The following is a 13,339-nucleotide window of genomic DNA, read 5'->3' as shown; positions in this document are numbered from 1 at the left end:
CTCTCCTGCCACCTCATGGTTAACCTCATGTGAGCTACGCAGGTGCCACAGTGAGCTATACTTCCATCCCTAACATATTTTTATGATTCCACAGGTGCAGTGAGTCCTTTCTTTTTCTATCTTATCCTGTCTCTATCTGTTTGTCTCTGTCTGTCTATCTGTCTGTCTTTGTCTTTTTTGATTCAAGGCTTTATTTTTACAGTCCAGACTGGCTTCACATTTTCTTTTTTCCTGATATTTAATAATTTCATTTTAAAACAAAGTTATTATTTGGAAATTTTATAGATTTGTACAATGTATTTTGATTATATCCATCCACCATTACCTTCCTCCAAACTCCTGGTGCCCCTGACCTTATTACCCTCCCAACTTCATGTCTTTCTTTTACTGGTATATTATTAGCCCCTCCCGCCCCCTCCCCCCCGAGTCCAGTCAGTATTACCCGTATGTGCATGGTTGTGAGGCCATCCACTGGGCATGTGTGCCCCACCAGCGACTGTATCCGTAAAGGCAAGCCCTCCCTCAGCAGCCATCAGCTGCCAGTAGCCTCTTTCCCCTTCGCACTGGAGTTTCCACTGGCTTGATCTTGCGCAGGCCCAGTACAGGTAACTGTAGGTGTCAAGAGTTGATGTGTGTAACAGCCACGTCATGTCCAGAAGTCAGCATTTCCCAGCTCTCTCCTCATCCACCAGCTCTTACCTTCTTTCTCCTGTCCTTCTGCAAAGCCTTGGATGGGGAGGTTAATGGAGATCATTCCAGGTGAGCACTTGTGGTCAGGTCTGCCTGAAACCTGGACTAGACAGGAGTCTCTGCAGTAGCTGTTGCCCACTGCACAAAAGCAGCTTTTCTGACCACAGTTGAGAGCAATGTACACCTATAGGTATAGGCATAAATATATAGAAGGCAGATTGACAGCTTGACGTCTAACATGACTGTGTGTCCCAGCTGTGGCCTGTGCTCTCCCTAGTCAGGGGCTTTTGACAAGGTTTATAGTACCATGCCTTCAAATGTTTTATTTCCTGTTTCCATGTCTCAGGTGCTGGGGTTACAGCTGTGTGCCACATTGTCTGTCAGAAATACCTTTTTTTTTTAGAATTATGAATATGAGTACTCTATCTATATGTATGCCTTTATGGCAGAAGAAGGCATCAGATCCCACTACAAATGGTTGTGAGCCACCATGTGGTTGCTAGGAATTGAACATGGGATCTCTAAAAGAGCAGACAGTGCTTTTAACCTCCGAGCCATCTCTCTAGCCTGCCAAGAGTACCTTTTAGAATATTCTAAGATACTGAACGATGAGTTATTTTTTTTGTCATAGACACTGCCTTATTAAAATATATTTTACTGGGAGCTGGAGAGATGGCTCAGTGGTTAAGAGCATTGCCTGCTCTTCCAAAGGTCCTGAGTTCAATTCCCAGCAACCACATGGTGGCTCATAACCATCTGTAAAGAGGTCTGGCGCCCTCTTCTGGCCTTCAGGCATACACACAGACAGAATATTGTATACATAATAAATAAATATTAAAATATATATATATTTTACTAATATTAGTTTGGATTATTGAAGATGGTGGAAAATTATTTGTTTCTCTCCTCCTTGTCTCTCCCTTCACCCCTCTGCCCCTTTTCCTTCCTCTCCTAACTCATCCTGCTCCCTTCCACTTCCCTCCTTACCCTTTCTCTTAACTCCTCCCCCTCCCTTTCCTCTTTCCTCCTCCTCCCTTCCTCCTCCTTTTGACTTCCTCTTTCCCTCCCCACATCTGTCCCTTCTCCTTCCTTTCTCCTCTCTTCCCTTCCTCTTTCATTTCCTCTCCCTTTCTCCCTCTTCCATTTAGCTAAGAAATACAGTAACTGCTCCATGTAGAGAGAGCCCTGAAAGTGGGTGCCTCCCTCTTCTTCTTCTTGAGGGTTGGGGAATGTAGCTTGGTGGTAGACCTTGAAATCAGTGTCCAGCAGTGGAGGGTAGGGAAGGAAAATGAAAACAATTTAGCTGTGTTCAAAAAAGCTGTATTTGTATGGGTGTTTTGCCTGCATATATGCACTTGTTCCACATCCATGCACCAATTTATTGAATAGGAAAAAGTAATGAAAATAATAGTTAATTGTATGTAGAGGAAATTTCTATCTTACCCAGTCCCGCATCTGTTCAGTCCCAAAGAAACACACAGAGGCTTATATTAATTATAAACTGTTTGGTTTATTAGCTCAGGCTTATTATTAACTAGCTCTTATAACTTAAATTAACCCATAATTCTTATCTATGTTTAGCCATGTGGCTTGATACTGTTTCTCAGTTAGGCATTCTCCATCTTACTTCCTCTGCATCTGGCTGGTAATTGCATTTCTGCCTTTCCTCTTCCCAGAATTCTCCTCGTCTGGTCACCCCGCCTATACTTCCTGCCTGGCTACTGCCAATCAACATTTTATTAAACCAATATGAGTGACAAATCTTTACACTGTACAAGAGCATTATCCCATAGCAATTTTATTTATGGAAGGTTAAGAACTTAAAAGTTGGAGCTGGGGAGATGGCCCACTGGTTGAGGATGCTTACTGCTCTTCTAGAGGACCAGAGTTTGGTTTCCCGTATCTACAAATCCCTATGACTCTAGCTTCAGGGGATCTGCTACCCTTTTCTGGCCTCTGCGGATACCAGACCCCACACATGGTGCAAAGACATATATGAGGCATAACACCCATACACAAAACATAAATAAATAAATACTAAAAAAAAGCTTAGGAATTTTAGGTAGCGATAGGCCTGATTTAGTTTATGCCATAGATCATGTATGAAAAAGCCTCTGGGGACTAAGCTTGCCCAGTACCCAGCTCTAAGGAAACAATGACACCACCATCCTCAGGACAGCTGGAGTCTACACCTGTGTCTGGGGATAAGAGTTAAAAATAAATATTTAAAAAAAGAAAGGAAAAGTTTTATTTAGAAATTAGAGCATGAAGGAATAATAGCTTCTGATGCAGAAGAGATAGAAAAGCCGTTGTATGTTTGACATTTAGCTTGTGGGTGAGCTGGGGGTGTAGCTCGTTGGTAGAGACCTTGCCTTGATTTTCTCAGGCCCTAGGTTTGATCCCCTTATTGCAAAACAAACAATAGCATAGAAACAGTTGTTTAGACTACCCATTGAGACCCTATCTCAGCCCTTCCCCCCACTATACAGAGGTTTAAGTATTGCTTTGAAGTGATGAATTCTGTGGATTTCTCAGAAATGAGACCAAACTCTCCACACAGGTGACTTGACAGTTGGTGTGGTTTCCTTTGCCTTTATTGTATCTTCACTTGTTGATGCGCTGACAGGCAGTAGGAGAGCCTATGATAGTCTGGTACGGAAGAAAAGATTTGATAGTTTAAATAATGGGCTCAACAGGAAAGAACTGAAATGTGGAAAATTCCAGCTAAAAGGACGAAATAGACAAGTTATTTTGTAGAATTTGGTAGTAATCTGACTATTAATGACAGTTTTCAGGTGGCTGGATAAGTACAGAGAAATACAAGAGCATTTGGAGGACCGAACGTGAATAATTAAGAAAGACTGGAGACTTGGCTGCCCCCAGTTAACTGTGTGCTGACTAGAAAGTTAGGATTTAAGATACTTTTCAACTGATTTCATGTGTCTGAATGTTGGGCCTGTGTGTCTGCATGTACAACATGTGCATGCTTGATCCAGCAGTCGCAGAGGGCATCAGATCCCTGCAGCTGGAGCCGTGGATGGTTGTGCGCTAGCTACCATGTTGGTTCTTCTGCAAGGTGCTCTTAACTGCTTGAACTGCCTCTCTCTAACCCAGAGAGTTAGGGATTTTCCTTGTATTGAAAGCCTCAAAGGATTTTGGCCAGAAGCCAGTTTGCTGAGAGCCACGATATCCAGCTTATCTCTGGTTACACTGTAGAAAGAACTGGAGTTGGGGAAAGAGGGCTGATCTAGGTAGAGAAAATGATTGGTAGGCTGTGCTATCCAGATGAAGGTAGCGGCAGTGCTGCCCTAGGGCCTGAAAACATTTCAGGTCTCAGTTATATTGATGAAATGAGATGGTCTTAAATTATTTTTAGTAAGTTGTACCTAGAATTGTGCAAAGGAATCTTATACCAAGACACAGTTTCCACAGTAAGGCACTTTCTGTTAAGTGAGTGTTTGTGCCTGCCTGCCCCTGCCTTTGTTTGAGTGCTGGGAGCGAAAGTGTGCGCTGCCACACCTGGCCAAAAAGCACTTTTATGTCTTCAGAAGTTTTTAATGTTTGTAATAACTTCGTAGCAACCAACTAAATATGCACGGGGATGCTTCTTACGGGATTTACCCTGATGCAGGAATTGAGTTTTGGATATTTCTCTATTTTTAGCATCCTAGAATGAGTGCTGTTGAGAACAGTTGAAGGAAAGCCTCAGATTTGATTGTTAGAACTAGTGGCTAATCTGAAGTCTTTTTTTGTTCCATGAGATCCTTTGTCACCTTCCAGAGCAGACTGTTGTAGTGATATTTTGTTTGTAATCTAGCTAATAAAGCTTGCCTGAAGATCAGAGAGCAGAGCGAAGCCACTAGTTAGCCATAGAGGCCAGGCAGTGGTGGCTCACACCTTTAATCCCAGCACTTGGGAGACAGAGGCAGATGGATCTCGGTGAGTTCAAGGCCACACTGGGCTACTCTAAATTGATCCAGTCTCAAAGAGAAACAGTGCCAGGCAGTGGTGGCTCACACCTTTAATCCTAGTACTTGGAAGCCAAACACCTATGATTCTAGCCCTAGGGAGGTGGAGACAGTAGTAGCTGGGCAGAGAGAGGAATATAAGGCAGGAGGAGGCAGGAGTCTGCAGTCTGAGGTTTGGTGGAGGCAGATGCAGTCTGAGAGTCAGCATAGACAGGATCGCCCCTTTGGTCTGCGCATTGGTAGAGGTGAATGACAACCTAGTGACTGGCTTCTTTGCTTCTCTGATCTCTCAACTTTCACCCCCTATTATCTGACTCTGGGTTTTATTAAGACCAATTAGAATTCGTGTTACAGACTGTAACATCAGACTTTGCTTTGGAAGTCCTGTAGAATGCATAGCTAAAAAAGGAACTCCTAGGTTGCATTTACTAAATTATACCATCTAGGTTCAAAAGTATCCAGATCCGTGTTGCTAAGTTGTCTAGATACAGTGTTTGGAAGTAGATGATGACCCAGTGTTGCTCAGGCTAGCTTCTTTTTCTTTGCTTGTCCTCTGGTGTCTTGTCATCAGGGCTGTTGGTATCTGTGGAGCCTGCTGTTTTCTTGCAGTAGGGAATTTGTTTGGATGGCTGCTGAAGGTGATAGGAATAAAAATTTGGGAAAAGAACAACTGAAATTTTTGGGGGTAGTTTCTCATTTTTGTATAATTTATACTTTAGTGTGGCTTTTTTTCTTCTCCATTATTGTGTTTTCATTTTTGTTTATTTCAGAAACCCCATTCCATTTCACTTTGCCTAAAGAAGGTGATATTATCCCACCCTTGACTGGCACAACCCCACCTCATATTGGGCACCTAAAATTGGATCGCAACAGACATAGTACTCCTATTGGTGAGTGATTTGTAAAAAAAGATATTTAAGGCATTAAAATAAAAGCCACTTTAAAGGCCTTTTCTTTATGCAAGTGATACTTTTAGATCTGAGGAGTTGGCCTGAATGCGAAGGCCGATGTCTGGTTTGGAGGAGCAGGGTGTGATTTTACTGCCAGGAGATGAGAGGACAGAGAGGGTCGAGGGAAGGAGGGAAGAGTAAAGCTTTGTCACATCGCTGATAGAACTGCAGAGCTAGCTGGGCTATGGAACTGTTGTGCAGGGAAGAGACAGAAGTGCGGAGAAGTGCTCAGTGCACTGGCTCATCAGTCTGCCGCTCGACAGGGCAAGAAACTTAGATCCTCTACCGTGGAGCAGCGGGCAGATTTCTGCATTAACCTGTTTGTTTTCTCCAGTCATGCCGCCTGGAGTCTCCTGCTACCTATGCCTGATGCTGGCAGATGTGGGTTGGCTGAGGGCTCATGCAGCATCCTTTGTCCAGATGCAGAAGTGGAACTGAATCCTGTTGCTCCTCTTAAGACCAGGTGTCAATCCTAGTTGGTAGTTGTTGATAATGTAACAGGATCTATCCTAGGGACCCTCTGATCCTGCAGAGTGGTGGAGCCAAACAGGCAAATTGATCTTTTCGAATGACTGTTTCTTGTGTTTGTATTTTAGTGCTCTTTCTTTCTTCCTCCCTGTCCCCCTTCTTTCAGGGATTTGCAGCTATCCAGAAAGCACCATAGCAACCAGTGATGTCATGTCTGAAAGCACGATGGAGATCAATGATCCTCTACTTGGGAGTGAAAAAGGAGACTCCGAGTCTGCCCCAGAAACGGACGGAAAACTGTACCTGAAAATGAAACTGGTTAGTCCCGAGACAGAGGCCAGCGAAGAATCCCTGCAGTTTAGCCTGGAAAGTAAGTTTTATTGTGTGGTGTTATTGGGTAATTAGTTTCTTCAACTTATCTAGGAAGTACCAATTATCTTCTGTTTCTTTTTTTTTTTTTTTTTTTTTTTGGTTTTTCGAGACAGGGTTTCTCTGTGGTTTTGGAGCCTGTCCTGGAACTAGCTCTTGTAGACCAGGCTGGTCTCGAACTCACAGAGATCCGCCTGTCTCTGCCTCCCGAGTGCTGGGATTAAAGGCGTGCGCCACCACCGCCCGGCCTTATCTTCTGTTTCTAATGATGGATACTTCTGTCTTTGTAAAGCCTTGTTCTCAGATTTCATTTTTGACTTTTTGCTTTTGGCGAGTCCCTGTCATGTTGCTGAAGATGAGGTATTCTATTTTATAGTGGTTGTTGCTCGTACTTTCTCATATTGAGTCATTGTTTCTCACATTCAGGAAGAGTGGAAGGCTTCAGAAAGGGCTCAGTCATTAAGAGCATGTATTACTTTTCCAGAGGGCACCCATGTCAGGGTCTCAGAAACACCTGCAATTCCAGATCCCCAGGATCTGACACCTTAGGGTCTCAGAAACACCTGCAATTCCAGACCCCCATGATCTTGACACCTTAGGGTCTCAGAAACACCTGCAATTCCAGATCCCCAGGATCTGACACCTTAGGGTCTCAGAAACACCTGCAATTCCAGACCCCCAGGATCTGACACCTCTGGCCTCTGCTCCACCTGTGCTCACAGCTGTACACATCACATCTCCATATATGTAAGTGATTTAAATAAAAGTTGAAGGTAAGAAGTGTAGGATCATGGATTTACGTCATACATTACTGCTGACACTTTTCCAAATGACATGCTGTTGAAGCCCATGTGGGTCCAACACAGATTCCCTAACTGGACTGGAACGGAGTCGCGAGGAGTAATCAGACACAGCTTACACGGTCATCCTTCAAGGGCAAGATCTCTCTCAAAGATCTCGTTTATTCTCCAAACACCTTATATATCATCACATAAATTGAGTGGGGGGGGAAAGCACATTAGGCTGTCTCCTAGGCAACCAGGTGAATGGGCTTTTGTCATGTCCACATCTACCTGTTTGCTAGCAGTCCCGTAGGCCATGAATTAGCATCTCTATAAGACATCCTCCAAATTACAAAGGGAGGAAGGACCAAACCTCCTAACTCTTAAGTCATCAGCTTCAGCCAACTAACTTCTCTTCTCAGGTGATCTACATTTATAACAAAAGAAACTAGGAGCAGCACATCCTGGCTATTGTTAAACAGAGACAGCTTGTCTGCAGAGCTATGTGATCAGCTCAGACCTGGCCTATGGCTTTTACATACAGAAATATGAGCCTACACATGCAAGTTGTTCAGTGTGGTTAGAGGAAAAAGATGGCATTGGATCCCTGGAGTTTGTATTAGAGATGATTGTGAGCTGCCATGTGGGTGCTGGGAGTCAAATTTGGGTCCTCTGAAAGAACAAGTGCTCTTAACATCTGAGATCTTCACTCCCCACCCCAATAGAATTCTTATAAAAGAGTTCGTAAAGAAACAGGGAGGGAAGCTTTGACAGTAGGATTAAGCTGTGGAAGCCTGTGAGGAGAAAAGTTACAAGAAAATAACAGTGTTGGGTGTCAGGAGCTGAGGTCCAGAGGGATATGTCAGAAAATGTTGGTTTGAGGGCCGTGGGTTGGTGCCCGGGAGTGGGAGTCATGCAGACATTGGACCAGAGAAAGAGTGAAGACAACTGGCAGCCTTGAAGCAGCACAAGGATGAGATTAATGAGCATAGGCTAGAGCTCCAGCCTGTGCAGAAACAACTCACGTGGCCTAGGGAAAGGAGACAACCGTGACACAGATGAGTAACACTCCCACCCCATGGTCCGACCATTGCCTGCTTCCTAGAGTGTAGTGCTGACTTAATGTTTGGTCTGTGAGATGCTAACAGGTAACAAAGTATCCTGAGAGAAAAACAAAATAGATCAATGGGATTGTACAAATTCGTATCCATGTAGTAAGACCCATTTCCGTGTAGTGGGTGGGGTGGGAACTATACTGGAGGTAACTGAGGGGGAATGGGGCCAAGTGGAGACAGCAGACACTCGACTGTTGGAAAGTGTATAGGAAAGGAGAACAAATTACGGCAAGCCAGAGAAAACGAAGGACTGCTGAAAGATTTGTTATTTTAGGCTGGAGAGGCCTGGGGAAGTTATATACTGACAGGGAGGTCCAGTGAGATGGCCGCAGATAAAGGCACCTGTCGCCAACCCTGACAACCTGAGTTCCGTCACTGGGACCCATGTGGACAGAACGGACTCCAGAGTTGTCCTCTTGACTGCCACACTCATGCTGTGACATGACGACATAAAAATGTAGTTAATTTGCTTTTTAAAAGTGAGGGATAGAAGCTGGGTAGTAGTGGTACACACCTTTACTCCCAGCACTCAGGCAGAGGCAGGCACATTTCCGAGTTCGAGGCCAGCTCCATCTACAGAGTAAGAAACAGGACAGCCAAGGGCTACCCAGATAAACCCTGTCTTGAAAAACAGCAGCAACAACAGCAAAAAGAGGGATGGGGTAAAGAAGATGAAGGTCCTGAAGGAGTTGGGAAGGGCAGTTTAAAGACCTGATAGGTTTGGGCTGTGTTAGGGGGCCTTCGTGAGACCAGTTTCAGCTAGTGAATCTGAGCGCATCTGTACAAGCACACCTGTGCAGTCTTACTTTGCAGGTGAGGAAACACTGGCATTGAGCGCCATCAGTTTCACAGTCGCACGAACACGGTAGTCTGGAACTAGATGCTGGCATTCTGGTTCTAAAACTGTAATTCTGTTTTGTTGCTCAGGGTGTAATGTGCATTGTATTAGTAGACTGTCGGATGCTGTTTGAGCTCACTGGGAAGCTGTTTCTGGAAATGGAGCCACCCCTCCCCCAGTGCAGATCCAACCCCAGTCCCGGGGCAGGCGGGCACCCTAAGTCTGTAACGGGGAACGGAAAAAATTGTAGCCTAGGAAGAGCTGGAAGGCGAGTGTGCCATTGCTTACCCCAGGGTATAAAAGTGCCCCAGTGGGGAGGAGAAGAGGCAAGCTCTTTATGGAGAGGGTGTGTGCTCTGCCCAGAGCGCTCTCGGTGGGGCCCCTCGCTAGCTGCCCAGCAGGACTGCCCCGGTCCATTTCTGCTGGATGCTTTCAGCACTTGATTGGATGATGTTTTTCTGTCTGCTGCTGTTCACTGTTTTTATTTTGCTTGCTGTATCTTTAATAAACTTACTCATAGACCAGACTATCTCCAGACCAGACAGAACACAGGGCTTATGGATTTGAACTTAAGGCTGTCAATGGGAATTAAAGTATTACATGATTTCACCCTCATTGTTGTCTCTGAGATTAAATAAGGATTTATCAAGAGAGATGCTGACAGTGGCATTCGGGATACTGGAACAGGAAGATTGAGCTGAGAAGGTGGGGGAGGGAGGAGGAGAGGATGCATGGGAACATGTTAGCCCTGATTTGTAACTGGGAGGACCGAGATGGAGCTAAAAGTAAGGTTGATCAGCTGGTCGGTGAGTAGCACTTCCCTTTTCTTTTGTGCCTACCAGCAAGGTGGTGGCAGGCCCTGGTTACAGTCAGTGACATTTCATCTTGCAGCAGCTTGTCAAGTTGGTCTTGCCTTTTCTGCTACAGCTGAGGAAACTGTGATTCAGAATGACAAAGCATTTTACTCCTCAGCTGCCCAGGCTTAGGAGCCTGGCTCTAACTGCCTTTCTTTTCCTGAAGAAGGCTCTGACTATTGAACTTGACAGACTGTTGAACGAGTATTTGCAAATATTTGAAAACATTTAAAAGTTATTTTTTTTCTGGGACTGGAATAAGTTGCAAATGAAGAGAGCATATTTCAGTCCTTTGACAGTGACCCCTAAGAGAATACCGTGCTCCTCTGAGTTTAACCCTTTGACAGTGGTGACCCCTAAGAGAATACCGTGCTCCTCTGACAGTGGTGACCCCTAAGAGAATACCGTGCTCCTCTGAGTTTAACCCTTTGACAGTGGTGACCCCTAAGAGAATACCGTGCTCCTCTGAGTTTAACCCTTTGACAGCGGCCCCTTAAGAGAAAACTGTGTCCTCTGCTGGCTCTTTTGTTCTGTCCTGAAAAAACATTTTTTAACTTATTTTATGTACATGAGTATTTTGTATGCACGTGCACCATGCCATGTTTTTGCCTGGAGCCTGTGAAGGTCAGAAGAGGACATCAGAGGCTGGAGTGATGTAGACCACCCTGGCAGGCCAGTTAGTCTAGGGGTTGTAACCCGCCTGGCAGGTCAGTTATTCCAGGGTCCTGGAGAGGCGCTATCTGAAAAGACATGGGCTGGAGAGAGGAAGGAGGCCAAGCAAAATTCTCTTGTCAAAGCCTCCGTTTATTAGCGTCATGGTTGCAGCTTATATAGCCCCTGGATGAGGAATTTGGGTTGGGATTGGGGGCAGGGGCATGGATAGGGAGGAATCTTGCAGCGACCCCTTGCGAAGTCGATTGGTCGGGTCACGATTCCTCGGTCAGGAAGTCACGAGTTGACACACCTAGTTCTCTAGATAGTTGGAATGTGGGGCAGGTTCTGCTAACAGATAGCTCTCAAGATAGTTGGGTGTGGGGTAGGCTCTGCCAACAAAACAGCTCTAAATACCATTGGGGTGTGGGGCTCTCTGCAAACTCCCCAGGACAATGGTCCCTGCAATATTTTTTGGGGGAAATGGCTCCTGACAGAGTGATAGGTGGTTGTGAACTACCATGTGGGTGCTGGGAACTGAACCCAGTTCTGCAGGAACAGCCAGTGTTCTTAAAGCCTTTCAGCAAGGTCTTGGGTACCTTGGTACATGTGAGTGTTTCTAAAATGAACTGTTGAATTTATACATTAACTTAAATATTTTTCTATACATTTTGTTATTTATTATTTATTGAGAGATAGAGTTTTACTGTGTAGTCCAGGCTGTCCTAGAATTACTGTGTAGCACAGGCTGGCCTAGTATTACTGTATAATCCAGGCTGTCCTAGAATTACCATGTAGTCCAGGCTGGCCTGCAATTACTGTGTAGCCCAGGCTGGCCTGCAATTACTGTGTAGCCCAGGCTGTCCTAGAATTACTGTCCTAGAATTACCATGTAGTCCAGGCTGGCCTGGAATTACTGTGTAGTCCAGGCTGGCCTTGAACTTGAGATCTTTCTGCTTGAACCTCCTCAATGTTGACATTACAAGAATGTGTCGTGCTACACTTGGCTTGTCACGTAGTTTACTCAGGGTTTTTTGTTTTGTTTTGTTTCTTTTTGAAATAAAGTTTTAGCACTGCTTGGTGGCACACACCTTTAATTCCACCTAACTTTTTTTAGATATGTTCTTAGGTTTCCTTTTGTATTTTCTCACGTGAATTTTAAATTTCTTGTATGGGGAGGTGAGTTGTGATTCAGGTGGTTTAATTTGCACTTAAGACATTATAGATTGCAGTTCTGGCCAAGCAGCCATGTTTTCTACAGGAAGTCTGAAGGGAAATGAAATGGTGGAGATGAGAAAGCAGGTCCTCTCTGCTGATCGCAGGCTTCCTTTGTCCTGTTTCTCTTTGTCGCTGATGCAGTGAGAGAGGCTTTAGATTCGGCACTAACTGAATTCTGCTTCTCTTTCCTTTCTCTCCTTGCTTTTGTTTTTGTCCAGAGCCTGCTACTGCTGAGAGAAAAAATGGATCTACTGCTGTTGCTGAGCCTGTTGCCAGGTAACCAGGGCTCGTTGTTATTTAGAGGCCTTTAAATACAAAGGTCCGGCTTAAAGAGAGGAAGATGATTTAGCAACACATGAAAACACTCAAAACCCAGCATGAAGGAGTCAGCAATGCGTTGAATTGTAGGTTTTGATAGTCATTTTAAGTCTAACAAAACTTGCTATCCTTAATGTTAAAACTATCTGGTAGTTTTCCCACCACTCATGTGAGTGGCCTTTTGATTTTTTGTGGATAGCAGACGTGAGAAGACAGAGGACAAAGGAGATGGCTCTAGACACATTGTTCTTCTGTGTTCTGTATTCGGCTACAGCTCAGGACATTGTGCCTTTCCTTGCCAAATTAACTACTATGTTGAGCTGTTTTTGCTTTGTCACGGTTGCTGCAATGCTCTCAGTAGAGTATGCTGGGATGCATAGGTGTTGGTGTGAAGCTTTGCCATCTGGTGGCTGTGAGAATAGGATTGTTTGATTTGCCTCTGGCGTGAGTCATCCCAGCATGAAGCCCTAGCGAGCAGCTAGTGAGAGAACAGGTGAAGATCTCAAGTCAGCTCAGGCAGGCTCTGTGAGTAAGCCGCCTGGGTGCCAGGATGCTGAGGGCTGACAGAGACAGCTGGGTGTGTGTCCCACTTAAGTGGGTTCTGCCTTGCCAGTGGCTGTCATTTTTGAGTGAGCTTGCTGGGCTTGTCTGAGTGTGGGGGCCTTTATTTAATCCTGTACTATGATAAATGAAAAAAGAATTCAAGCTGAGTATTGCCAAATCTTTCATAAATTGAAGGGAATTTTTAAGTTTTTAAAAAGGTAAAGTGCCTGCTGACTAAATTTGACCCTTTATGGGTTTCTGAACTTTGGGGGATATAGGGAGGGAGGATGATGGCAAAGGTTTGTGGGTCATGGAAAAGAACGGAAGTTGTTGGTGTTGCCATGAAGCACTATTTCTGTGCAAATATCTGTGCTGAAGAAATCCGCGTGTTAAAATTTTTCACCTTGGGTTCATCATACAAAGTCATTTAAGGGGGCTGGAGAGATGGCTCAGAGGTCCAGCAACACATGGTGGCTCACAACCATCTGTAATGAGATGTGGTGCCCTCTTCTGGCCTGCAGGCATGCATGCAGACAGAACATTGTAGACATAATAAATAAATCTTTTCTTTAAAA

General features: G+C 44.7%; 2 protein-coding genes across 7 annotated transcripts in view; one reads left to right on the top strand and one right to left on the bottom strand.

Moving 5' to 3' along the window:
- Serf2 (small EDRK-rich factor 2) overlaps positions 1–13,073 on the bottom strand; it is a 233,729-nt gene extending 220,656 nt beyond the window's left edge. The window contains exon 1 of the mRNA XM_075961964.1: positions 13,070–13,073. The gene's annotated coding sequence lies outside the window, so the exon portion shown is untranslated. The remainder of the gene's footprint in view (positions 1–13,069) is intronic.
- Positions 1–13,339, top strand: part of Tp53bp1 (tumor protein p53 binding protein 1) — a 90,150-nt gene that overhangs the window by 52,270 nt on the left and 24,541 nt on the right. For all 6 annotated transcript variants that reach the window (XM_075961922.1, XM_075961921.1, XM_075961926.1 and 3 more), the window contains 3 exons: positions 5,429–5,548; positions 6,243–6,446; positions 12,122–12,179. In XM_075961922.1, coding sequence (XP_075818037.1) covers positions 5,429–5,548; positions 6,243–6,446; positions 12,122–12,179 — 382 coding nt within the window. The remainder of the gene's footprint in view (positions 1–5,428; positions 5,549–6,242; positions 6,447–12,121; positions 12,180–13,339) is intronic.

This window comes from Microtus pennsylvanicus, chromosome 2 (genome assembly GCF_037038515.1).
Source record: "Microtus pennsylvanicus isolate mMicPen1 chromosome 2, mMicPen1.hap1, whole genome shotgun sequence".
Lineage (NCBI taxonomy): Eukaryota > Metazoa > Chordata > Mammalia > Rodentia > Cricetidae > Microtus > Microtus pennsylvanicus.
Note: the sequence above shows the minus strand (reverse complement) of the source record. Positions and strands in the feature narration are given on the sequence as shown.